The 27,476-nt window shown below is 42.2% G+C and overlaps 1 protein-coding gene across 1 annotated transcript; it reads left to right on the top strand.

The window, feature by feature from the left end:
• The first annotated feature begins 541 nt into the window (after positions 1-541).
• On the top strand, positions 542-26,755 carry kpna1 (karyopherin subunit alpha 1). Its single transcript, XM_033033443.1, has 14 exons — positions 542-680; positions 4,167-4,308; positions 7,057-7,164; positions 9,139-9,238; positions 9,681-9,775; positions 10,880-11,011; positions 11,999-12,087; positions 12,835-12,934; positions 13,972-14,135; positions 15,771-15,849; positions 17,260-17,385; positions 18,227-18,354; positions 19,323-19,501; positions 22,829-26,755. Exons 2-14 carry the CDS (start codon positions 4,180-4,182, stop codon positions 23,017-23,019), a joined length of 1,620 nt encoding a protein of 539 aa, XP_032889334.1. The 5' UTR covers positions 542-680; positions 4,167-4,179; the 3' UTR covers positions 23,020-26,755.
• The last annotated feature ends 721 nt before the right edge of the window (positions 26,756-27,476 follow it).

Genomic DNA, 27,476 nt, shown 5'->3' with positions numbered 1-27,476 from the left:
CTTACAAAATTCTTAAGGGGTTGGACAGGCTAGATGCAGGAAGATTGCTCCCGATGTTGGGGAAGTCCAGGACAAGGGGTCACAGCTTAAGGATAAGGGGGAAATCCTTTAAAACCGAGATGAGAAGAACTTTTTTCACACAGAGAGTGGTGAATCTCTGGAACTCTCTGCCACAACCAGTTGAGGCCAGTTCATTGGCTATATTTAAGAGGGAGTTAGATGTGGCCCTTGTGGCTAAGGGGATCAGAGGGTATGGAGAGAAGGCAGGTACGGGATACTGAGTTGGATGATCAACCATGATCATATTGAATGGCGGTGCAGGCTCGAAGGGCCGAATGGCCTACTCCTGCACCTAATTTCTATGTTTCTATCCAGGCGTCGGTTGGCGCGTCAGCAGTGCGGACCCCGCTGACGTCAGCCGGCGGGCGTCAGAGCCGGATGACGTCAGTGGCGATGAACGCTAGCGCCGGCTGACGTCACGGAGCGTGGGCACGGGATGACGTCGATTGGCGTCGCTGGCCCAGCAGGCGTTGCGGCGCGGCCTGGGCATGCGCAGTGGGCTGGGCTGGGCCGGGCGGTGAGGCGGCTCTCGGCACCGACACCCGCACCGGGACAGGACAGGACACAACACCGGCAGAAGCGGCAGCACCACAGCGAACGGAGCGCACCGCGGCGCCCAGGTAGGCCCCGCCCGCTCCCCTCCCTATCCACGGCATGAGGTGGTGGCGCGTTCACACCAGGCAGGGCCCGGCTCGGCTGCGGGGCAACCGGGCACTCGGCCTGGCCTGGCTCCACCGTCCGCGTCCCACACTCCTCCAGTCAGGCCCACCCAGCCCGTGTATGTCCAAGACTCCTGGCCCAGCATGTCCCCGCCAATATCAGCTTGACTGCGCCCAGCCTGTCCCCGACACAATCTGAATCTCAGGCCAGTAAACTGGATCACACTGCGCTCAGTCTGTGTCCGAGACTGCTGGGGTTGTCTGTAAACTTGCCTGTGTCTGGCAGAGTCCCGGGTCTGGTTCCCACACCCGACACATTCCCGGGGTTTGATTGAGCAGTATATTGAATTGAATGACATTTTTTTAGCCAAGTATGTATACATACAAGGAATTTGCCTTGGTGCTTTGTTCGCAAGTAACAACACGATATACAGTAGACAATTAAAAATAAAACATTATAATAGAAATATGTGAAGAATGAAATGTTTTAGTAACGTTTACAAGTTGTTAAATTGAGCAGTGTAGGTTATATCTAGTGTTACAGATAAAGTGTACACAGCCTTGCACACCATGATGTGCTTTTTGTGGTGACCAATATAATCATTAAGTGGCCTTTAAGTGTCATTTTGACACCGGTCTAATGCTTTTTAGTGGTTATCACTGAGGAACTGCAGTTGCTGGAATCTTGAGCAAAACACAAAATGTAGGAGGAACACAACGGGTCAGGCAGCATCTGCGGAGGGAATAGGCAGATGACATTTTGGACTGTTAAGGCAGATGGAATTGGATGGAAAAAGCAGGAAAAGAGTGGTGGGGGGAAGGACAAAACCTGACAAGTGATAGGTGGTCACCAAAAGCTGGAGTGGGTCAGAGAGCATCTCGAGAAATGAAACAGGTGACATTTCGGGCCGAGACCCAATACGTCACCTGTTCCTTTTCTCCAGAGGCGCTGTCTGACTCATTAAGTTACTCCACCTTTTTGTGTTTATCTTCAGTTTAAATCAGCATTTCTTGATAATACAAAAAGCTGGAGTAACTTGGCTCCTTCCTACACAAGTGATAGGTGGATACAGGTGAGGGAATGGATGATTGGCAGATGGGTGGGCAAAGGCCAGAGATGAGAAGGCAAAAATATTTCAGATAGGGAGAGAAGAGGAGGAATGAGAAGTAAAGCTAGAGGGAGGGATATGTGTGGAAGGGGATGAGGTGTAGAGGGACGGTGGGAGTATGGGTGTGCAGTGTGGTGTGGGCAGAGGGAAGAGAGGGGGTAACACTTAAAATTGGAGAAATAAATCATCATATTGTTGGGTAGTAAGCTACCCAAGCAGAATGTGTGGTACTGTTCCTCATTGTTATTGTGTTGTGTGATGCAGGTTGGACCACATAGTACTATAAGATTCCATTACAGGGAGGGTAGATCCAATGCAAAATAGTTTATGCCACCTATTACAACAATGGCTGGGAAAGGATGGGTACACAAAGTTATTTCATTGAGGGTTGAGAAAAATATAAGGGAGTGGTTAATGAAAAATGAAGAGAATGGGGATAAATGAATCATTGGTACTCAGTTACTGGTTAGTACCATAGGGATTAATACCAGGGCTGCAACTCTACACCTCACCTGTATCCTCTTATCACTTGCCAGACTTTGTCTCACCTCCCTTTTTCCAGCTTTCTCTCCCCTTCCACAGTCTGTCTGATGGAAGGATCCCGACCAAAATCGTCGCCTGTCCATTGCCTTCATAGATGCTGCCTGACCCACTGTGTTCCTCCAGCACTTTGTGTTTTTGCCCAATTGACTGTTCTTTGTACACTTGGTGGTTATGTTTTGAACGTTGAGGATCTCATTACTCATCAAATAGTGATAGCAAATGGTTGCAATGAAAAAGAAATGGAAGGAAGAGCGAAAAAAATGAATTGTCCATGAAGAAAACGAATGACTGGACCCTGTTTCTGTCCAGTCTTGTACAAGTCAGAAATTATCCACATCATTCCAGATCAATGGAGAGCACAGTGACTTCTGTAAGAAGTGCTTGTCAGTAGATTCTGGTTGAGAACAGCTTTTAGTTCAGCTGTGGTGGGCACTTAGGGATGCTAATTGAGTGTAAAATCACTAATTTCTAAGAAGGCATATGTGTAATATTACCTGCATTTAGCTATATTTCCTTGATGACCCTATCTTGGCAGTAGATTGGTTCTTATTTTCTGACCTTGTTGGGATTGGACCCCAAATAGTCAATGAATTAGAGGAACAAATATGGCAGGAGATTGCAGACAGCTGCATTGGCTTGTCGTAGACAAGTTTCCCCCAATATAGATTGGGACAGCCGTAGAAATTTGAAGTGTGTTCAGGAAAATTTCCTCCGGTAATATGTAGAGGGCCCTACGAGGGAGAGAACAAAGCTTAACATACTATGAGGGAATTGGGCAGGGCAAGTGACTGAAGTGTTCATGAGGAATCCTTTGGGAACCAGTGACCGCAGTTGTGGAGTTTGTGGAGTATAAGACAGGAGCTTGCAAAAAGTATTTGCAGGCAAAGAGACGTCCAGAAAACATGAATTTTGTAGAAGTGACCCAAGACGATTGCTGGGGGCAGCGCCAAAGACGTAGTCTATATGAACGTTAGCAAGTCCTTTGATAAGGTTCCACATGGTAATCTGCTCTGGAAGGTTAAATTACAGGGTGTCCAGAGAGATCTATCTAACTGAATACAGAAAAGGACAGAATTGACTTCAAGCAGAGAGTGGTGGTGGTGGAATATTTTTTTGCACTGAAACAAATGAATACTGGTGTGCCTCAGTCATCGGTGCTGGGCCCATTGCAGTCTGTCATCCATATCATCTATGAGAACGTACAAGGCATAATTAGTAAGTTTGCAGATTACTCTAGAATAGAGTGTGGATAGTGAAGATGGTTATCAGCATTACAGTGCAGTCTAAATCAGCTTGGCAAGTCGGTCGAGGAATGATTGGTGGAATCTAATGTGGAAAAGTCTTGCATTTTGGGAAGTTAAATCAAGGCAGGACCTTCACAGTGAATGGCAGGGCTCTGTTGCGTGTTGTAGAGCAGAGGGATCTTCAAGTACAGGTACATAGTTCCCTGAAAGTAGTGACACAGATAAATAAGGTGGTCAAGAAGGCTGGTAGCATGCTGGCCTTCATCAGTCAAGGAATTGAGTGTATAGATTGAGGCATCATGTTATAGTTGTATAAGACATTGGTGATGCTGCACATTCTGTTTCTCAGGGTGCAGTATCCCACGTCACTGTGTCATTATAATGTTTCCTTGTTTGTTTGGTTTTTAAAAAATGTTTTTATGGCTTTTAACCTTTGAACATTAATTCCTCCTAATAGTATAGCTAAAAGCCTGGACCATCTTGAGCAGCAAGGAGACGGGCTGTGAATTTAGTTGAAATGTAAGTTAATATTTCTGTTCTTGTCTTTTCAGCTTGCTTGAGGCCATGTTAAGTGCAGGGAAAGAAAACCTTCGACTGAAAAGCTACAAAAATAACTCTCTCAATCCGGATGAGATGAGGAGAAGAAGGGAAGAAGAAGGACTGCAGCTGAGGAAACAGAAACGTGAAGAACAGGTACAAGCACTGCTTAGCTGCCAGCGTCGGCTTGGCTTTCCATTCTCCACAATGCTTGGGGAAGTGGAAGAACCATTCCCATGTATATGTCTGTAGAATTGATTTTTAACACAAGATGCATCAATTTGGAAATAAATTCAATTATTTTTTAATATAAGCTATCATACAGGCCTCTTGTCAATAATCTATACCTGATAGATCTATTGGGCAGATCTATACTAAGTAGATAGTGTCTCATGAAGCTTGATAGGGAATTGCTTGTCTATGGTTTGGCCGTGAACACCCATGTATTTTATGAGATAATAATCTCGTCCACGGTGCCACCTACTAGTAGTACTGCTATACACTTGTAATGTATCTGAGATACTTATCTAAGTGTGGATGCACAGTGATACTTTACCGCCTAGATTACTGCAACTCTCTTCACACTGGCATCAGCCAATCTTCCCTGTCCCGCCTGCAACTGGTTCAAAACACCGCAGCGAGACTCCTGACGGGCACCCGAAAAAGGGACCACATCACCCCGATCCTGGCCTCGCTCCACTGGCTCCCTGTGCGGTTCCGTATACATTTCAAGACCCTCCTCTATGTCTACAAAGCCCTCAATTGGCTTGCCCCCTCCTACATTAAAAGTCTTCTCACCCACCACTCCACCTCCAGGTCCCTCAGATCGGCCGACTTGGGGCTGCTGAATATCCCGCGGTCTAGGCATAAGCTTAGGGGTGACCGCGCCTTTGCGGTTGCAGCTCCTAGACTGTGGAACAGCATCCCCTTCCCATCAGAACTGACCCCTCCATCGACTCCTTTAAGTCAAGACTAAAAACTTATCTATACTCCCAAGCCTTTCTTGACGTCCACTGAACGAGGGTTATATGTATATATGTATGTAGTTTGTTTGTTTATACTATTCTTATAACAAATGTAAAGCACTTTGGCCAACGAGAGTTGTTTTTTAAATGTGCTATATAAATAAATGCGACGACTTGACTTCTGAACTGTATACAAAATGAATTTCACTGTACCTCAGTACATGTTGCATAAATTATCATACCATACCTTTTCACTTGATTCTGCACCATTCAATTCTATTTACCCAGTTTCCCCATCTTAAGTCTCATGATTAGTTCAGAGATACAGCATGAGAACAGGCATCCAGCCCATCAAGTCCCCAATCTACACTAACCATCGATCACCCATGATCAATGATTAGTAACATGATGCAGTGATTCTCCCTCAGATATTGTCCCAATCCCATTCAGGTGGAAAGTACCCACAATTTTGTGACTGGCTAATATATTATACTTAAATGTTTCAATGATACTTCATTGTCACGTGTATTGAAAAGTAGTGAAATTCATTTTTTGCATACATCTCACTGACAATCCTACTATTCATTCGGCACAATCAAAAAGCCTTTGACAAGGTCCCACACCAGAGATTATTAGTGTGCAAAATTAAAGCACATGGTATTGGGGGTAGGGTATAGATAGGCAGATCTGGTTGGCAGACAGGAAGCAAAGAGTAGGAATTAACAGGTCCTTTTCAGAATGGCTGGCAGTGACTAGTGGGGTGCCGCAAGGCTTGGTGCTGGGACTCCAGTTATTTACAATATATATTAACGATTTGGATGAGGGAATTAAATGTGACATCTCCAAGTTTGAGGATGACACAAAGCTGGGTGGCAGAGTGAGCTGCGATGAGGATGCTATGAGGCTGCAGGGTGACTTGGATAGGTTGGGTGAGTGGGCAGATGCAATATAATGTGTATAAATGTGAGGTTATCCACTTTGGTGGCAAGAACAGGAAGGCAGATTTTTATCAGAATGGCGTTAGATTAGGAAAAGGGGTGGTGCAGTGAGACCTGGGTGTGATTGTACATCAGTCACTGAACATAAGCATGCATGTTAGCCTTCATTGTGAGAGGATTTGAGTTTAGGAGCAAGGAGGTCCTACTACAGTTGTACAGGACCCTGGTGAGACCATACCTGGTGTATTGTTTGCAATTTTGGTCTCCTAATTTGAGGAAGGACATTCTTGCTATTGAGGGAGTGCAGCGTAGGTTCACCAGGTTAATTCCTGGGATGGCGGGACTGACATATGATGAAAGCATCGGTTGACTGGGGTTGTATTCACTGGAATTTAGAAGGATAAGAGGGGATCTTATCGAAACATATAAAATTCTTAAAAGATTTGACAGGCTAGATGCAGGAAAATGTTCCCGATGTTGGGGGAGTTCAGAATCTGTGGAATTCTCTGCCACAGAAGGCAGTGGAGGCCAATGCACTGGATGTTTTCAAGAGAGTTAGATTTTCGCTCTTGGGGCTAAAGGAATCAAAGGGGAGAAAACAGGAACAGGGTACTGATTTTAGATGATCAGCCATGATCATATTGAATGGCGGTGCTAGCTCAAAGGGCCTACTCCTGCACCTATGTTTCTATGATCAGTCTGAAGTGGTCCCAACCCGAAATGTTGCCTGGCCATTCCCTCCACAGACGCTGCCTGACGCACTTTATTTTTTGCTGAAGGTTCCGTTTTCTGCAAATTTTTATTCCCAGGTTGCACACTGGTGGCACAAATGCCAAAACGTGGTACGCTATCTTCATTTCTGTGACATGTCTTTTCATTACTCTTATTAATTTTGCTTGTGTCCAATTATGTATTATTAATCCAGAAGCCTGACTTGCTGAATAATTAAAAATTCTGTTTATATTTAATATTATACATTTTGTTTGCATTGTGTTTTTTAGTTGTTCAAACGTAGAAATGTCGCACACACGGAACAGGACGAGGAAGAGGAGGAGGTAATGAGTGACAGTGGATTCCATGAATCGCAAATAACTATGGAAATGGCAATGGTAGGCAATGTTACATCAACTATTGAACAACATTTATACATTTTCCACAAATTTCATCTCGTAAGTTCATATGTCACAGGAGCAGAAGTAAGCCATTCGGCCCATCGAGTCTACGCCACCATTCAATCATGGCTGATTTGTCTTTCCTTCTCAAACCCATGCTCCTGCCTTCTCCCCATAGCCCCTGACACCCTCACTAATCAAGAATCTGTCAATCTCTGCCTTAATGTCCAATACCTTGGCCTCCACAGCTGTTTGTGGTGATTCCACAGATTTACCACCATCTCGATAAACAGCTTGTCCTGTGCAAAACTGTAAATCATGATTCTCCTCCAAATCTTTTGAGAAACTCTGGCTCATTTAGTGTTTTTTGCTTGTGTAGTTTCATCTAAAATTATAAAATGCATTGAACAAAATGGTAGGTTGAAGAAGAGTCCCATTCCAAAACGTCACCTACTTTCTCCTTTTCCCCACCCAGGCTGGAAGTGTAGTGGATGTAAGGGGTGTGTTGATGAGGTGCAGCCTCGGCTCAGTCTTGAGCTCTGTCCATGGTGCCGGTGTTACCCGGCAGCCAGGCGCTGTTCATGGTGTTGGTGGTTGGCTTCTCCTGGCGTGTGTACCGGTGCTAGAGTTCAGAGGGGCTCACGAAGGAGGACGTGTCATCACATTTTATAGATTTGAGGTTCATCTGCTTATAGTCTGTCTGTACAGGTTCCCATGCTTATTAGTGAATGGAGCAATGGACACATTTCAGCGTCGCACAGTTGTAGAGTTGCTCCCTTTACGGTGCCAGAGACCCGTGTTGGATCCTGACCTCGGCTGCTGTCTGTACGTTCTCCCTGTGACCATGTGGGTTTTGGCTGGGTGTTCCGGTTTTCTCCCATATTCCAAAGACATGCAGGTTTGCAGGTTAAATGGCTTCTGTAAATTCTTCCCAGTGTGTAGGATAGAATTAGTATTCGGGTGATCGCTGGTCGTCGCGGAATCAGTTGGCCTTGTGTAGCTCAGCGGGTGAGGCGGCATCTCTGGAGAGAAAGAATGGTCGAAGTTTCGGGTCAAGACTCTTCTTCAGACTGATGTCAGGGGATGGAACACGTGTTGTTTTCTGCTGCATTTGTCTATATACTGCATGACTCGGACCTCAAGTGGTTTATTATTGTGGTGAATTCTGGTAGTCCAAGGAAAAGCGATTTTTGTAGCTCTTAGATTTTTTTTAACAGGTATATTTGATGTACATGTACACTGTGAAACCAGTCATTGTCTGTGTAAAAACAATGATCAGTTTCCAAACCCACACGTGGCTATGCACTGTTCTAATAGACGGCACGCTATGCTCAGCTGCACTTACGATTTAAAAACTGATCACCATTTGTTAACATCAGCACTAACAATGATAGATGTTTGTTAGCTCGAGTGGTTTTGTGTATTTAAGCATTTTTGTGTTTGGGGGTGGCACAGCTGGTGGATCTGCTGCCTCGCAGCTCCAGGGACCCGGCTTCCATCCTGATCTCGGGTGCTCTCTGTGTGGAGTGTGAACATTCTTCCTGGGAACATGCGGGGTTTCCTAGAGGTGCTCCCGCATCCCAAAGACGTGTGGGTTTGTTAGTTAATTGGCCTTGTGTAAATTGCCCCGAGTGTGGAGGAAGGAAAAAGTGGGATAACATAGAACTATTGTGAATCAATGAACAGCATGGACAGTGCGCTGATGGGCCTGTTTCCATGCTGTATCTCTAAACTAAATGCTTAGAACATTAAAGCGCAATTTATGATCAGTTTGCGATTATATTTTGAAGTTTTTGTTTCCAAGAAGCACGTTCCTCCATTTATGATGGGTAATAGGACGTGAAGTAGTAATATCAAAGTAATACCAAAACTATCCTTTTCTAGAGATTGAGTAATTTGACAGCTATTTTATTGTACAGCTTGATGTGTAGTTGCAGTTGTAATTCACCTTATTACCTTGTGTATGTACAGACTGGCGCAATCACCTCTGATATGGTGCAGATGATTTTCTCCAACAATTCTGAACTGCAGCTGGCTGCTACCCAGAAATTTCGGAAGCTCCTTTCCAAAGGTAAAGATACATTTGATGCAGCTTTCAAGAGATTTTTTTAAACTTTTTCTCAAATAATTTGGAAGCCTATAGTTTCCTGATCTCATTTGGGGAAGGTAACAATCACCAACTTGGATTGATGGTAACACTGCCTGCCTCGGGTCTGGGAATTCGGCAAAATGTAAACCTTGTACTGAAAGTCTTTCCAACAATGTTGAATATAACATTACTACTTAATTAATCCAGTTGTTATTGAAGGACAATCCATTGGCAAATCAAATTCCTCGTATGTTGCAAAATATACTTGGTGAATAAAGTATGATTATGATGATTGTTTGTGTTAATCGAAGGTTTTAATCTGCATGTCAACCAGACAGTCAGCACATTTTCATTAAAAGACATACACTCCATCAAGAAACCACTTAATCCCTGAATGTGACATAGCTCTCTTATTTTTAAACAGAGCCGAATCCTCCAATTGACGAAGTGATCAACACACAGGGAGTGGTTGAAAGATTTGTAGAATTCCTCAAAAGGAGAGAAAATTGCACATTGCAGGTAACTTTGAGCACTCTGGAATGTTTAATAAAATTCATCCCTTTGTAGAGACAAAAGTGTTTAATTGTCACGTGTATCAGCAACATAACAATGAAATTCATATTTGTTGCAGCCATTAACCCAATAACACAACAATAAATAAACTATCATTAAATTATAAATACTTCTTCTTGCGTATGGCGTGCACAGCCTAAAGTTGTAGGACAACTTGTTCTATTTGATCTTATTTGATTGTGCACGCTAGGTTGATTGCATTCGTCTAATCAAGGCGGACCACGTGAAGGTTGCAATCTCCCACCCCCATATTATAAATTAATAACCAGTAATACCAGGTAACTAGACCATATTAATGAAAAACCAAAGTACACTGCAACCAAAACCAAGTTCATAGCAGATCATTGCTGGGGTAGAGTTATGGTCAGTGCTGTGTTCAAGAGCCTGTTGTGTTGTCCCTGAACCTGGTTGGAACGGCTTTCAGGCTCCTGAACCACCTTCCTGATGGTAGCAGCGAGATGAGAGCATGGCTAGTGTGGTGTTGGTCTTTGAAGATGCTGACTGCCTTTTTGAGGCAGCCGCCCTGTAGATCCATGATGGTGGGGAAGTCAGTACCTGTGCTGGACCGGGCAGTGTCCATCACTCTCTGAAGCCTCCTTTGTTCACTAGGAATGGAGAGAGAGGACATTTGTTCTACCGAACAAGCATATATGCGTACATCAGACTTTTGAATTTAATACAATGGAAGCTTGTTCGTATGTACTAATGTTCATTAATCAGTTGTTTATAACTGCGGGCTGTCCTGTAACCTATTTCCCGGAAATTACTTCTAGAATCGCAGGTTTTATACAGCAAAATATTTTTTTGTGGATAATTAGCCAGTCTATGAAATTATTAAGTATATTGTAATTTTCAGAAATGTTGACATTGTATTCTTTATATTCTGTCCCTGTAAACTTTTCCCATCCATGTACCTGTCCAAGTGTCTTTTAAATTATGTTGTGCCTGCGACTGTTTCCATCCAAGTTTTTAAAATTAATTTGAACTTGTCTGATCAAAAGTGTAGCTGTCTGCTGCATGTAACTGTGGTTTCTGATTGCTTTGGTGCAGTTTGAGGCAGCGTGGGTGCTTACCAACATTGCATCTGGAAGCTCGTTACAGACCCGGGAGGTTATTAAGGCTGGTGCTGTCCCTGTCTTTATCGAGCTGTTAATGTCAGATTTTGAAGATGTGCAGGAACAGGTAACCTTTGTTAATTTCGCTGCTTTCAATGAATTTTTTAATGGATTCATCAGTTTTATTTGTAAAGCAGTTAGCTGTAAAGTAATTTAAATTGCATCCTAGGAATTATAATTGCTAAAGTTATATCTTGGGAATGATTGTCAATGTTTTCAAAATCTTTGCCACTAATTTCATGGAAATAAGAAAGAAAAAAGTTTTCTTGTTACAAAATGATTCTCCAGATATAGTGGCATGTAAGAGGTTTTGGGATGTGAACGTGGATATGGAGGGATATGGATCATGTGCAGGCAGAGGAGATTAGTTTAATTTGGCATCATGTATAGCACAGACATTGTGGGCCAAAGGGCCTGTTCCTGTGCTGTGCTGCACAATACCCTTTTTTTAAAAACTTTTCCTTTATTAATATGGATTGCTGGCTCGTCTTTTGCTTGGACAACACAGGGACAGAATTCAGAAGCTATATTGTTGTAGAAGATAAATATATGTGAAGTGCTCATAGAAAAAAATAACAAGTAGAAATCATTTATTTTCGAATAGAGTGGTCAGCAGTATTTTGAGAATTGATTACCATAGGCTTGTTTAAACATTTGGGGAAATGCATTAGATTAATACCTGCTTCTGTTTGTAGTGTTGTACTGAAAACATTTTCATTGTTTCATTGTCTTCATCACTACATTTGAATTGAGAAAGTGATTTTAAAGCTTTCTTACAGGCTTCAACATACTTTTAAAGATCGTATAGTTATTATTAATTCTCTTAAATAGACGGTAACCTTATGCTCCAGTCAATTACCAGTTATGATTGAATAATATCAGTAAATATTAGCAGTTACTGCATCCATAAATAACTATTGAGCAGACATTGAGATACAAGGAACTGCAGAGGCTGATATATTAAAACAAAATACACAAAACAATGTGTTTATTTAAAATTTTACATTTTAAGCAATCAGGTGTTTGATTGCTCTGTTTATGTTTTCAATTGCAGGCAATCTGGGCTCTGGGGAATATTGCAGGAGACAGCACGATGTACAGGGATTATGTGTTAGACTGCAATATCCTTCCTCCTCTCATTCAGTAAGTCATTAAACAATGTGTGAAAATTCACTGCCTAGCTAGAATTTTACTGCAGAATCGAACATTTTTCAAGCACATTGAGATTAACATTTTTGTGTTAATTTTTTAGAATTTGTCTACTATCAATTTTAGTAAAACTGGATGCAGATCGGCTAATCCAGATTTTTCTGCACTTTTCTATTTTTCTCGATTCCTCCATTTTTAAGTGGTTAAAGTACTTGCTGTATTCAGTTTTCCAGGTGCCAGTGTTTGTGACCAATTGTTGCTTGAAGCATTTTGCTTGTGTAATCCAAGCCAGAGAATGTTGGCATGTTTGTTTTGCATGAGATCAGGTTGCCCCAATTACGCTGGGATCTGTCCTCTGTCCGTCCACCCCAGCAGAGATGCGAATAAACAAATAATAATGCATTCAAACTGATTACACGGGTCCATTTAGAAAGCCCTAAGCCATTGGACAATCCATGTTTATGGGCAGTGAGGCTTCTTCGAGGTACAGACACATCACCAATTTTCTGGCAAACTTGGTTCAAGATCCATGCCGTATTATTGCTGGACCAACAGAGGTCTTGACTTTGGAGGGGCTGAGATAGTGGGCCGCGGAATTCGGGTTTTGGGGATGGATTTGCCGGCCCCAGCTGGGTCTGAGTCGTTGTATTTTCGGATTAAAGGAGGGGCCACACCACCAGTTGCTGGAAAACCTGTATTTTCATCTGTTAATCTGAGTTATCTTTGTTTTTAAACATTCAGGTTGCTATCAAAACCCAACCGATTGACAATGACAAGAAATGCTGTGTGGGCACTCTCAAACCTGTGCAGAGGGAAGAACCCTCCTCCAGACTTTGCAAAGGTATGGTCCCTCCTGCATCAAAGACATTCTGGTGACTTTGCTATTTGAAATATGCAATAGCAAACAACATTTCCATTCTATACATTGTGACTGTTGTAACTGTTGACATATGATGAAAAAACACCCAAATTACTTTGCTTTAAGAGAGTACATGCATTACATTAGAATGGATAAAATATTTCTCTAGAGGAATGGGTAGGTGACATTTCGGGTCAAGACCATTCTTGATTTGTATGGACTCCTGGAAAGAAATTATGAATTTATCTTTTACTATTTCCTAATATTGTAACTCATGGAGCCACAAGGAACTACAGATGCTGGAACCTAGACCACAACACAAAGTGCAGGATGAATCTGCAGTGAAAAATGAGCAGATTACATTTTGGATCGGGACTTTTCAGACTGATTGTGAAGCAGGTTCCCGACCCGAAACTAGGTCTGTCCATTTCCCACCAGAGATGCTGCCTGACCCACTGAGTTCTTGTTTTGCTGTAAATTATGGAATAAGTCTATCCTAATGGTCAATACCAAGTATGCTTTGATAATGTAATTGAAATGCTTTTGTTAATAAACTAAGAGTGAGGTCCAATAAAAATTGGAGGAACAGTCCCTTATATTTCATTTAGGCAGCTTACAACACAGCGATATGAATATTGATTTCTCTAACTTCAAGTAAACCTTGCTTTCCCTCTCTCTCCATCCCTCCCCCACCCTCGTTCTCTATTCTAATGTCCTTCTAATTAATGCTACTGATTGTATGCTGCTTTTCACCTTCTCCTCAGCTAACAATGAACCATTCTACATTTCCTTAACGTCTGCTTTGATCTGTCATTTTCACACCTTACCCCTCCGTCTCTCTAAACTCCCTCTCCCGACTGTGGAAGGGTCTCGGCCAGCATTTTGTGCCTATCTTTGGTGTAAACCAGCATCTGCAGTTCCTTCCTACACATTGTTAATAAAGGCAACTAACTGTTTGCCGTTGGACTGTATGAATGACGCACAAGCTGTGACATTGTTTTCCATTTCTCTTGCCGCAGGTATCTCCATGCCTCAGCGTGGTGTCCTGGCTGCTATTCCTCAACGATGTGGATGTCCTGGCGGATGCCTGCTGGGCCCTGTCATATTTATCTGATGGGCCCAATGATAAAATTCAAGCAGTGATAGACTCGGGGGTGTGCAGGAGATTAGTGGAACTACTAATGTGAGCACATTTTTAAATGTCTCAATTTGGATTCTTTGTATGTCTAGGAATGTTTTCACAGTGTCATAGAGCTGGAAACAGGCCCTTTGGCCCACCTTGTCCGTGCTGACCAAGTTGACATTATGGCCTGGTCCCATTTACCTGTATTTGGCCCATAGGTGTCTCAAGCCTCCTTCTCCTTGTATATGTCCAAATGTCTTTTAAAAGTCCTAATGTATATGCATTTGCTCATGTATATTATATTTGTTTAAATTTACCCCTTTGTGACCATTTTGAACTCGTAACCAGAAAACTAAATAGAGTTCAAATGTAGAAACCGGGCTCCTTGTGATTCTCCAGTTTTGTGTAAACCATATAACCATATAACAATTACAGCACGGAAACAGGCCATCTCGACCCCTCTAGTCCATGCCGAACACATAATCTCCCCTAGTCCCATATACCTGCGCTCAGACCATAACCCTCCATTCCTTTCCCATCCATATAACTATCCAATTTATTTTTAAATGATAAAAACGAACCTGCCTCCACCACCTTCACTGGAAGCTCATCCCACACAGCTACCACTCTCTGAGTAAAGAAGTTCCCCCTCATGTTACCTCTAAACTTCAGTCCCTTAATTCTCAAGTCATGTCCCCTTGTTTGAATCTTCCCTACTCTCAGTGGGAAAAGCTTTTCCACGTCAACTCTGTCTATCCCTCTCATCATTTAAAAAACCTCTATCAAGTCCCCCCTTAACCTTCTGCGCTCCAAAGAATAAAGCCCTAACTTGTTCAACCTTTCTCTGTAACTTAGTTGCTGAAACCCAGGCAACATTCTTGTAAATCTCCTCTGTACTCTCTCTATTTTGTTGACATCCTTCCTATAATTAGGCGACCAAAATTGTACACCATGTAAAGGTGGATGTGTGCTGAGTTATGGTTCAGCCTTCAGTACTGCCGCACACGTAAACATCTGCCTGTCAAGTCACTATAGTTCAACTACGCGGCTCAAACAAAATTACTGCACTTTGGTTGTTTGGATAAATGAAAAATAAACCAGTAATTAAAACTAAATATGGCATGCAAAAGATATATCCAGATATGTTGGTGATGCTTATAGAGGGAGGCTGCTTTTGAAAAGGGCCAAGAATATGTTGTTAAAGGGGGGATTCATCCTTTGGAGATTGGAGAAGGAATAGAGGGTGGGGGTGGGTGCAGATTCAGGTTTATTTAATAATGATTAAAGGATTAGCAACTGGTCATGGTGACAGAATGGGAAAGGAGGAGCATTTGGGAAATGCCTTGGAAAAGCTGTCGGATACCAGATGATGCATGTATGAGATGAACAGTTGGACCTGGCTTCACAGGAACAGGCTGCAGCTCTATTTCACCCATTGCAAAACAAACAAGTATCTATCAGATTAAGATTAGGATTTCTCTCCCAAATTCACTCTTGCTTTTAATGTCCATGCACACTGAAACTCTCCATAATGTCGGATCAGGTCCAACATTCTAGGACAGGGCCAGTGTGACGGTTTAAATTAGTCCAAGCCAGTCGTTTTGAAATCTGGGTGTTTACTGTAAGGTGAAGAGCAACTAGTGTTGCATCCCGTTGGAATGTGTAACCTGTTTCTTCTCTGTGCCTTTCTGACAGGCACTGTGACTTCAAAGTGATCTCGCCAGCCTTGCGCGCAGTAGGAAACATTGTGACAGGTGACGATATACAGACTCAGGTGAGTGGGGGGAGATGGAAGGCAGAGGTTTGCATGGGCACCATGTTGTGCACTTATGTATGGAGTGGTAGAATATAAAGAAAGAGTTCATATGCTTTTAGACTTTAGAGATATAGTGTGGAAACAGGCCCTTTGGCACACCAAGTCCATGCCGACCTGCGATCACCATGTACACTAGTACTATCCTACACTGCAGATGCTGGTTTACACCGAAGATAGAGACATAACTCAGTGGGTCAACCAGCATCGTTGGAGAAAAAGAATATTTGACGTTTCGGGTCGAGACCGTTCACCAGACTACAAACCCACTATGAGCCTACAAACTCACACATCTTTGGAGTGTGGGGGGGGGGGGGGGGGGGGGGGGGGGGGAGGAGGAGGACACTGTAGCACCCAGAGGAAACCCACACGGACACAAGGAGAAGGTCCAAACTCTGTATCGACAGCACCCATAATCCAGATTGAACCCGGTTCTCTGGCGCTGTAAGGCAGCAGCTCTACTGCTACGCCACCATGCTGCCCAACTCAGGAAGGGAAGAGCCTTGTTGTCAGTAAAATGTTAAGAACCTAATAGGAAACTTTATATAGCACCACTTGTGCAGAACGTTGTATCCAGATATGTTTGGTGCTCTGAAAATTGACGTTAATATGTTGTTGGGGGGGGGGGAGGGGGGGGGGGTTACGGAGATTGCAGAGTCCGGTGGGGATAGTGATTAAAGATTAGCAACCCGACCTGCTGAGTGAATGGGAAAGGAGGGCTGATTGAGCAACATTTGGAAAATCCCTTGGAAAATTTATCTGATGCCTAGAAGATCCTGTGTTTAGGGTTATTATTGTCGCGTTTACTAAGGTACACTGAAAAGCTTTGTTTTGCATGCTGTCCAAACATATAAAAACATGTATTTATATATACCATATATAAATACAATCAAATCAAACCCGAGTCCAATAGGTTGAGCAAAGGGGAAGATACAGAGAGCAGTATGTACTTCTCGGCATTGTAGCGCATCTGTTCCATAGACAAAGCCCACAATGGGGTGGAGGTGAATCGGACAGGACCTTAGCTTGTGGAAGGACCATTCAGGAGCCCAATAACAGAGGGGAAGAAGCTGTTCCTGAGTCTGGTGGTATGCGCTTTCAAGCTTCTGTACCTTCTGCTGGACGGGAGCAGGGAAAAGAAGGAATGACAGGGTGGGTCTTTGATGACGTTGGCCTCTTCTATGAGGCAGCATCCCCAGTTGCGCAGTATTTGGCCCTTAGCAAAACAAACACGGCCTAGACTGAGATCTTCCATCACATGGTCTCAGTATCTTTCAGCATTCCTCTCCCAAATTCACTCTTGCTTTTTATAGCCATGCACACTCAAACTTGACTTATTTGATCACACTCTTCAATTTATATTTTCTCCAGGTAATTTTAAATTGTTCAGCTTTGCAGAGTTTATTACATTTACTGAGCAGTCCAAAAGAATCAATCAAGAAGGAAGCATGTTGGACCATCTCAAATATCACAGCAGGGAACAGAGCACAGATACAGGCAAGCTTCAGTTTTGTGGCTGATTAGCAACTCCTAATATTTCTTATTTTTGTTCTGTTGGCTGCATCAATTTATCTTCATATCGGTTGAATGGATTACTCATAGTCATAGAGATACAGCATGGAGACAAACCCTTTGGCCCATCGTGTCCACGCTGATCATCGACCACTCGTGTACTCTAATTCTACACTAATTTAATCCAATTTTATTCTCCATATTGTCATAAATTTCTCCCAGATTACACCACTAACCTACACACTAGGGGGCAACGTACAGAGGCCAATTAACCTACAAACCTGAACGTCTTTAGGACGTGGGAGGAAACCGGAGCACCCGAAGGACACCCACGTGGTCACAGGGAGAACTTCACACACAGACAGCACCAGAGGTCAGGATCGAACCTGGGGCTTTGGTGCTGAGAGGCAGCGGCTCTACCAGCTGCGCCACTGTGTTGCCCCGAAAGTTTAACTGGTTTCCATAACATTATTTCACAGTGGTGTATATCAATTTTGAAAAGTGACAATTTCCAAATATTAAGTGTACAATTTTACTGATTCCCAGAAGCAGAGTTTTGTTTGTATACAAAGAAGTGCTGGTATGTATATCGTTCGTTGCTGCTGGTGTCTGGCGAATTGTCGCCTATAAGCTGTTTAATGGCTCAACCATCTAATAATATTAATAAATATTAATTTTGAATCTTTGGTAATCTTTTTGTAATATTAAAATTTTGTGAATCTAGTTTGTAAACTTTGCAGAGGTGCTAAAATGCTGTTCTGTCACAAAGAACACTGTTTAGTTGTTTGGTGTGTGGTAAACATATTGTACGTTGCAACGTTTACAGGCAGCAATCGATGCCAACATCTTTCCGGTCCTAATAAGCATCCTACAGACAGCAGAGTTCCGTACTAGGAAAGAGGCGGCGTGGGCGATCACCAATGCAACATCTGGTGGAACTCCTGAACAGATCAAGTAAGATATTTCTCTGCACCAAATCTATATTTTTTTACAGATGCACCATATGATATTTGCATCTGACTTTCAGGTGTTTTTCCTACTGATTCTCAAGTCTGTCCAATTCTTATATGATGTGCTCTTCAGCCTGAGATTGGCACGACTCTCTGTGTTTGAGGCAGAGAACTAACCCTTCCTGTTTAATAAAACAAAGCTTTAAAATCATGGCACTGCTCTGGTTCACTGCGTTCTGCGATAAAGGTGTTAAGTTGCAGCAGAATGAAACTGAGCTAAAGCATATGCAGCAGTGCTCCAAGCAACAAAATAACTATATTAATTTAGGATCTGTATTAAATGACCAAATCTTCCTGTTAAATCTTCTTACTGTAAGATTATAGCGTAAAACAATATTCAGTAACCAGATGGCATAGAATATATTAGACTTTATGCTAAACCATGCCAATGCTGTGGGTGAATTTTGTTCAATCTAAATGGAAATTTAGCAAAACTGAGTGAATATGGATGTCTTCTATTTCGTGAGAAGTCTGAGGAAGTTTGGCAAGGCTCAAAAGACTCTTACCAACTTCAGCAGATGCACCGTAGAGTGATGCTGTCAGGATTAGGGCCTTATTTTCACTGCAAAACCAGTATGTTGCTGTTGGTCAAATGAGGTGATTTACCCCACACCTGCAAATTATGATCCTGTGTGTTCATAAGGATTATAAGAGAGTAGCAGAATCAGTCCATACAGCCCCTTGAGCCTGCTTCACCATTCTGTTCCTCCCCCTCAACCCCATTCTCCTGCCTTCTCCCTGTAACCTTTGACGCAGTTACTAATCAAGAACCTATCAATCTCCATTTTAAAAATACCCAATGACTTGGCCTCCACCACCGTCCGTGGCAATGAATTCCACAGATTCACCATCTTGTGTCTTTTTAGGTGTGTATTAGGCTTTGATTGTATCTCCTTTAATAATCTTGTTCAGATATATCGTGGAGTTGGGCTGTGTTAAACCGTTATGCGACCTTCTGACCGTTATGGATGCTAAAATCGTTCAGGTCTCCTTGAATGGTTTGGAGAACATCCTTCGGCTGGGTGAACAGGAAGCCAAACAGAATGGGACAGGAATAAATCCATATTGTGCACTAATAGAGGAAGCCTATGGTGAGTTGGAAACCGAATTATCAAGAATATTATTTGCAAATTTAACTGATAAGTTGCACAATGACTTGGTTACTTGTTTTTTTACCAAATTATATTATTTCTACATACTCATCCTTTTTGAGCTCTTGACGTTCATTGTCTTAAAGTGGAATTGCAACTGGATGTAAGTAACCAATAGTAAACTAAATTAAGCTACATCACTCAAATAAATGTCTTTACTTAAAAATGCTTCTGACAGCCTAGCCTTTGCTAGAACAGATAAAATCAGCCACCACACTTTAGTTTAGAGATACAGCTTAGAAATAGGCCCACTCCCTACACACTTGGGGGAATTTACAGAAGCCAAATAACCCGCACATCTTTGGAATATGGAAGGAAACTGGAGCACTAAAGTAAAGTACTCTAAAGTACTAAAGTCATCAATAAATAAAGTGTGAAAGGGTGATCGATGGTCGGCGTGGACATGGTGGGTCGAACAACCTGTTTCCATGCTGTATCTATCCATGTTGGTCTCGCAGTAAAGAAAAATGTGATTTGGATACCTGGTGGGTTAGAGATTGATAGAAAGGAGGTGCTAGACTTGCTAGCTCAACTGAAAGGGGATAATCCACCCATTCAAGATGAAATCTATCATCCGCTGCTGAGGGAAGGGTGGATATTGCATGAGCGATGGTCATAATCTTCCACATGTCTCTGGATGCATAAAGGTGGTGTCAGAGGACATGAGAATTGCTCATTTCACATACTTGTTCAAAAGTGGGTGCAAGAATAGACTCGGCAAATGCTGGCCGACCAGGGCAACCTTGGTGTCGGAGGTTGCAGAAAGGATAATCGGATATAGAATTGCCATGAACTGCAGATGCCGAAATCTTGATCAAAACACAAAGTGCTGGAGGAACTCAGCGGGTCAGGCAGCATCTGTGGAGGAAATGGACAGGTGACGTTTTGGGTCTGAACTGTTCTTCGGACTGATTCAAATAAAATTACCGTTTCTCAGAAAGTGTAGATCAATTTGTTAAAAGCAAATTGTATGTTAACAAGAGTTTGAGTAATGAAAGGGCTAAAGAGGAAATATTGTTGATTTGATGTATGAGGACTTTGGCACTTTGATAAAGTATGGCGTAATCTACTTGCATTAAATTGAAGCTTGTTGAATTAAAAGATCAGAATCAATATGTACAGACAATTGGCTGAACAGTTGTTTTTTTGTGGTGTTGAACAGTTCTTATGGGAATGTACAGTGGACTTCCCCAAGACTTTTGGGATTTAAAAAAAATGTGTATTAATAACGTGCCTGGGTGAATGGAACACAAATCTTCAAATGTCATGTTGTCACATTTATTTATATAGCACATTTAAAAAACAACTCTCGTTGGCCAAAGTGCTTTACATTTGTTATAAGAATAGTATAAACAAACAAACTGCATACATATAGCCCTCGCTCAGAGGACGTCAAGAAAGGCTTGGGAGTACAGATAAGTTTTTAATCTCGACTTAAAGGAGTCGATGGAGGGGGCAGTTCTGATGGGAAGAGGGATGCTGTTCCACAGTCTAGGAGCTGCAACCGGAAAGGCGCGGTCACCCCTGAGCTTATGTGCAGAGAAAACAGGTGTGGGTGTAGCTTTATTGCCCTCACATAAAATTACCATAAGATCATAAGAGATTGGAGTAGAATTAGGCCATTCAGCCCATCAAGTCTACTCCGCCATTCAATCATGGCTGATCTATCTCTCCCTCCTAACCCCATTTTCCTGCCTTCTACCATAACCTCTGCCACCCTTCCCCAGCTCCTTCCACACCCTATGTTTGCTGTGATTCTGTACGTTTGCAGAACAAACTCCTGGTTGCTATTACAGCAGGAGCTACTATCCATGTTATGGAACTGAGGGAAAGGCCAGTTTGTGAGCAAGTATAGCTTTAGCATTAAAGACCACAGACAGTTCATAATGTCCAACATAAAGTGCATCTGAACTTCCCCGTTCCAATCACTGATGTGCCCACTCTCACCTATTTTGCACTGATGTTATCAGCGCAAACCAGCATTCGTTACAGCATGGAGACAGAAGGAACTGCACAGTTGCTGGTTTAAAGAAAAAAGACACAATTACTGGAGTAAGTCAGCGGGTCAGGCAGCATCTCTGGAGAACATGGATACATGACGTCTCAAGTCGGGACCCATCTTCGACTGCTGTGGTTGGTGGGTGGGGGTAGAAAGCTGGACCCTTATCCCTTTCTGTTCAACCCTGGTGCGCACCCATTTCTCCCACTCTCTTGCTCCCCTTTCCTCCCCATCCCCTTCCACATATATTTCCCTTTGGCTTTACATTTCACTTTCCCCCTCTCCTTATGTGACAGCCTTTTGTCTCCATTTCACCTCTAGCCTTTGCAGCAATCTCCCTCCATCTGCCAATCGCACCCACCCTCCTCATCTGCACCCTCCGATCACATGTCAGGCTCTGCCCCACCTCCGCCTCTATTCAAGGTTTCTCGCTCCTCCATGGTGAACATGGATAGGTGATGTTTTGTTTACTTTACTTTATTGTCACGTATACTGAGGTACGGTAAAAGGCCTTTTGTCGTATACTATCCAGTCAGTGGAAGGACTATACTTGATTACTATCAAGCCGTCCACAGTGTATAGGATAAAGGGAATGACGTTTAGTGCAAGATAAACCCCAGTTACGTCTGAGTAAAGATGGTCTGAGGGTCTCCATTGAGGTAGATAGTAGCTCAGGACTGCTTCATAGTTGTTGATAGAATGGTTAATTTACCCGATGAAAGCTGTGAAGAAACTTACCCTGGGAAGCATCCCGACCTGAAATGTTACCTATCCATGTTCTCCATAGATGCTGCCTGACCTGCTGAGTTACTCCAGCACTCTGAAATGTTACCTATCCACTGACCTGCTGAGTTACTCCAGCACTCTGTGAAACGTTGCCTATCCATGTTCTCCAGAGATGCTGCCTGACCTGCTGAGTTACTCCAGCACTCTGTGAAACATCACCTATCCATGTTCTCCAGAGATGCTGCCTGACCCGCAGAGTTACTCCAGCATTTTTTTTAGTAAACTAGCCCCTGCAGTTCCTTATGTCTGTATCTATTTCTATCACAAATTAATGTTTTAATGGTTTGGATATGGGCCATACGTGGGCAAGTGGGACTGGCTTTGATGGGGCATCTTGGTCAGCATGGAAGAGTTGGGCCGAAGGACCTGTTTCTGTGCCGTATGGCTCTGAATATATTTTAAAAATAATAAAAGGCCAGTTTCCATTTGTACACAATTTTCATTTGTTTTTAATGCAATTTTTTTTCATTTTACTCTTCCAGGCTTGGACAAGATAGAATTTCTGCAAAGCCATGAAAACCAGGATGTTTATCAAAAAGCATTTGATTTAATAGAACATTATTTTGGTACAGAAGAGGAGGAGGACACTTCTATTGTCCCACAAGTTGATCTCAATCAACAGCAATACATCTTCCAACCACACGAAGCTCAGATGGAGGGCTTTCAACTGTAAGCATGGTCTTCGAGTGGACCACTGACCCCACGCACACGCACTTCTCCCACGGCAGCTGGGACGGACAGGATCATGGGGGGGGGGGGGGGGGGGGGGGGGAAGGAGAAAGAAAAGGCCACACCTAAACACAAGGATAAAACACACACCTCTGCTGGTAAGCTGTGCTGGTAAGAACAAGCTCGGGCAACTGAATCGTTCTCACTAGCCAAAGGGTGTATGTTGATGAATAGGGAAGCACGTACCCACGTACAGTACTCTCTACGAAGCAACATTTGTTAACCATACACAAAGTTAAATATGAAGATTATATTCTTGCGTGTATATTAATGATATGTATATAAACATTCAAACTGGGGTTAGGGAAATCTGAGCAAATTTGCACCACCCGACTCTTCCAACTTCAAAACTTGCATCCTTTGCTGTGACTCGTCCTTCATATTGTGATGTTTAATACTGCTGATTTTTTTTACAATTCGAGCTGGTGGAATATTAACAGAAGTTGACTGATGGACTGCCTACCTAGAACTGCCATCAATTAATAACATTTCATTTCCACTTTATCCAATTAATGATACATCAGTTACACAGTCGTGATCTTTCCTTGCTGTGGTTTAATTGAGAGCTGATTGATCTTGCTGTTTTGGACATGATATTCTGCTGCTTTTTTTTTAGTACAACAAATGGGGCCAGAGACAAGGTCCATGAACCACTTTTAATTTTGTGGCAATCCATAATATAATGTACGAGAGATTTTGGGCTTCTCATATTTTAAAATACTCTTGTCAAATTTGGATATCTGCTGAGGTTGTAAAGCTGTGATTACTTGGTCATGAGTCCAGCACCAGTCAAAGGTTGTCCAATCCAAGCAGTGATTGAACATATTGCACCCAACAGAAAAGCAGCAAGGTGACAATAGGAATTATCTCCGAACTTTACAAAGTTAGTGCACTGCACTGTCGAGTCACAGGGGAGACCTCATTCCATTGTGACTGTACTTTTAAGATGTGTGTGCTGCATTTGTTGGAACCAAAATTCACTTGCTTGTTCAGGTAAAAAAACTTCGGGGAAATATTCTGGGCAATAGAACTGCCATTCTTTCCAGAGCAAGATCATTAAGTCAGGTCCCCCCCCCCCCCCCCCCCCCCCCCAAAAAAAAAGACTTCCTCAACTTTTTTGTGTGCAGGTTAGTTCAGCAGTGCAATTTACCAAACGTGGTATGTGCAAACTTGAAGGAGGCGAGGACTGAAGAGTTGGCACACTAAAACATATCTGGGAAGCAAGTAGAATCAGATAAGACCTTCAACAAAACAACTTGCTGCAGGGGGTGTCATTTGTTTTGTTTCTGCAGGACAAATCTTTAGTTGGTGCAACAGAATTTGTATTCATCCTATTTAACGTGCTTTGTCATTAGTTTCTCTTTATTGCTGCCTGCATTCATCATTCGGAGAGCACGCAGTTTCCCTTGATGCAGCAAGTAGGCTGGAGAATTACGCTTGCGAACTAGAAGTTTGAACATGATCATCATATCACAGGTTGCACATGTAAATAAATGTCAAGGGATGGTTCTTACATCGTACATAATTCACAATCCCTGCATATGGCTTTCTGTTTTTGTTCATGGTTGTGGAGATGTAATTTGTTAGTACAACTGTTGTGTCCAGTCCGTACTTGTTACTATTTCTTCCTAGGATATAAATTTGCACTGCTCCAAGATACAATTGTCATAAAGTAGAGGTACCCTGCTTTGAAAAAACTACCTTGAATATTAAAAAAGACAAAGTGCTGTAGTAACTCAGCAGGTCAGACAGTATCCCTGGAGAACACGGATAGGCAACATTTTGGGAAGGGTCCTGACCTGAAAAATCATCTATCCATGTTCTCCAGAAATGCTGCCTGACCCGCTGAGTTACTCCAACACTTTGTGCCACTTTTATTTTGTAAACCAGCATCTACAGTTCCTTGTGTCTACCTTAAATATGCCATTTCCCTTTGAAGATTTCTTTTCGGCAATCAGTGTTTGAAGCCAATTAATTTGCCTCCCACGAGATGATGCTGCAATTCTTTTGTCATGTGACAATAGAGACATGGACTAAGACACTGGATGGTACCTTTTTAATAAGATTTAACTTGAAATCGCCAGTTGAACAAAGTGAACAGATTGAACGATCATATCCTCATTCTACTCCAACTTTAGCATAGGTTTATCTGTTTGTTTCTCTTCCCTCCATTATGAAATCTCAGCTTTGATTCTCTGTACCCCTCTAACAGCACAATGTCAGTATTAAAGCTAGCTGTCGTAACTTTTAAAATGCTGGGTTACAATTTGCAGTGGCAAAATTAGTTTCCTTATTTGAGAGTAGCCAATTTATGATACTCAAAAGGACTCAAAGCGCTGGAGTAACTCGGCAGGTCAGACAGCATCTCTGGAGTAAGTCTTAGGAAGGGTCCTGACTCAAAACATGGCCTATCCACGTTCTCCAAGGATGCTGCCTGACCTGCTGAGTTACTCCAGCACCATGTGTCCATTTGTGTATTAATCAGCATCTACAATCTTTACACTTTATGATACTGCTAGAATAATATGGCATTGTGACATATTCTTGAACAAAGTCTTGAACAAAGCTTGCACATATAATCTGTGTTGGTGCAAAGTTTCCAGTGTAATTTGTGTTTATTGTATTTGGACATGCTTTTCCCAGAGTTGCCCAGTTTAAAAAGCATCCCAAACAAAAGTGTTAGCAGGACGATTGTGTGGGGAAATCATCATTCGAAAGATTTATTTATTTTGACCAAATAGAATTCCTTCACTTATTGTTTAAAGAACAACTTTACACTCTAAGTTTGTATCCTAAGAGTATATTTATCTTAAAGTATTTCTTTTGTAAATGTTTTGAAAGTCAATCTCGTACTTTTTATTTCATATTGCACTCTGGACCAGTCTTATTCTATTTCTGCGATTGACAGGAAAGTGAAGATAGTTTGAGCAAAAAAACTTTCTTTTTGTCCATATAATAGTTTTTTTTATTTTTTATAATGTGAAATGTTTGTCAAAAAAAAGCTCTATGCCAAGAAGTTCAAAGGACTACCCGAGTAAATAATTATATTCTGACAAGCTGTGTGTCCCTTATTAAGGTAACAATGCATATGTTTTGTGTCTTTAAAAACTGTTCCATACATATCTTGTTCTTTACACAACCTTTTTCATTTTATCCATGGGATAACTTTTTTGGTGAAAACATGTTTGGCAATAAGGTGAGCATTCAGCCGTTTACATTCTGTGCGTTTTAATACGGGATTAATTAGTTATCATGTTTTAAAAGTTAATAGACTGCAGCAAGGATTCAGCAGCATCTATTAGAATATGATTTTCTTGTGTTGTGAATTCAAACTTGTTATGTTTCCAGGAATATGAATTTAATATTCTTTTGGGCACTTGAGCTGTCCATTTGTCGAACTTGATAGCTTGTTAAAATGTCAGCTTAAATCACTACAAAGTTTAGCCCTTCTGCTTTTCATGACCGATTACATGAACATAGCCCAAGGCTTGCTATGTGGTGCACAATGACAAAATAATAAATATTATTTCTAGGTGGATGTGTGAAATCCAAGTGTGGGTTATTGAACCAATGTAAATTTGATTTGTGAAAGCAGTGGTTAATTTTGTTTACTTAAAACAAAATGGGAAACTCCCATTTCATTTTCTGCTCCAGAATACAGATTAAATAATTACAACATCTATCTCGCCTCCTGAGATTTGGGTTTTGATCCACAGATTTCTCATCTGTACAGTTAATTTAAATAACCTAAAGCAAATATACTTGCTTCTTCAAATCTGGTCTATAAACTTGTTTAATGTTGTAGTCCTGCGAAGTGCTTGTAGAAGTAATGCGGTAGAGGATAATACAGGTCCACCACTGATATTCTGACATCCTTAAATCCAGAGCCTTTCTGGATTATCCATATTGCCTGGACCAACAGAGGTTGCGGCCTCTGAGGAGTTCAGTGGTACCAGAACGGTCTGCTGAGGAGCCCAGATACTGGCCCACAAAGTCGGCTATGGGAACGGATCTGCCAGGCCGGACCAGAGTTCCAGAGCCCCGGCTACAGGGGGCAAATTCAACCTGCTGATTGGAGTAGAAGTCCCAATGAAGTCGAGATCGGCCGCCTCACCAGGCCTAGGCATCACTATTTCGTGGGGACTGCCGGGGGAGTTAAGTACGCTCTTGTAATTTTGTTAGGATTATAGGAGGTGCTGGCAAATCGATGGTAGAATATTTACTCAGCTTTTCATAATCAAATAATTAGGCTGTAAATTGAGACAATGGTGAATACACTAATAACAGTCTAGAATCTGGGTCAGCTGGTGTGTATAAGTCACCACTTTACAGTTTTGATGAACATTTGTTTTTGGAAATGTACAGGTTCATCACTTTGGGGACTGACATTCTGCTTATTTG

The sequence above is a fragment of the Amblyraja radiata genome, chromosome 14 (assembly GCF_010909765.2).
Source record: "Amblyraja radiata isolate CabotCenter1 chromosome 14, sAmbRad1.1.pri, whole genome shotgun sequence".
Taxonomy (NCBI): Eukaryota; Metazoa; Chordata; class Chondrichthyes; order Rajiformes; family Rajidae; genus Amblyraja; species Amblyraja radiata.
This window is presented reverse-complemented; position numbering and strand designations above follow the sequence as displayed.

Coding starts and splice junctions, on each gene's coding strand:
- kpna1 (XM_033033443.1), top strand. CDS start 4,180: ATGTTAAGTGCAGGGAAAGAAAACCTTCGACTGAAAAGCTACAAAAAT. Junction 9,776..10,879: donor GAGAAAATTGCACATTGCAG/GTAACTTTGAGC, acceptor GCTTTGGTGCAG/TTTGAGGCAGCGTGGGTGCT. Junction 18,355..19,322: donor GGAACTCCTGAACAGATCAA/GTAAGATATTTC, acceptor AATCTTGTTCAG/ATATATCGTGGAGTTGGGCT.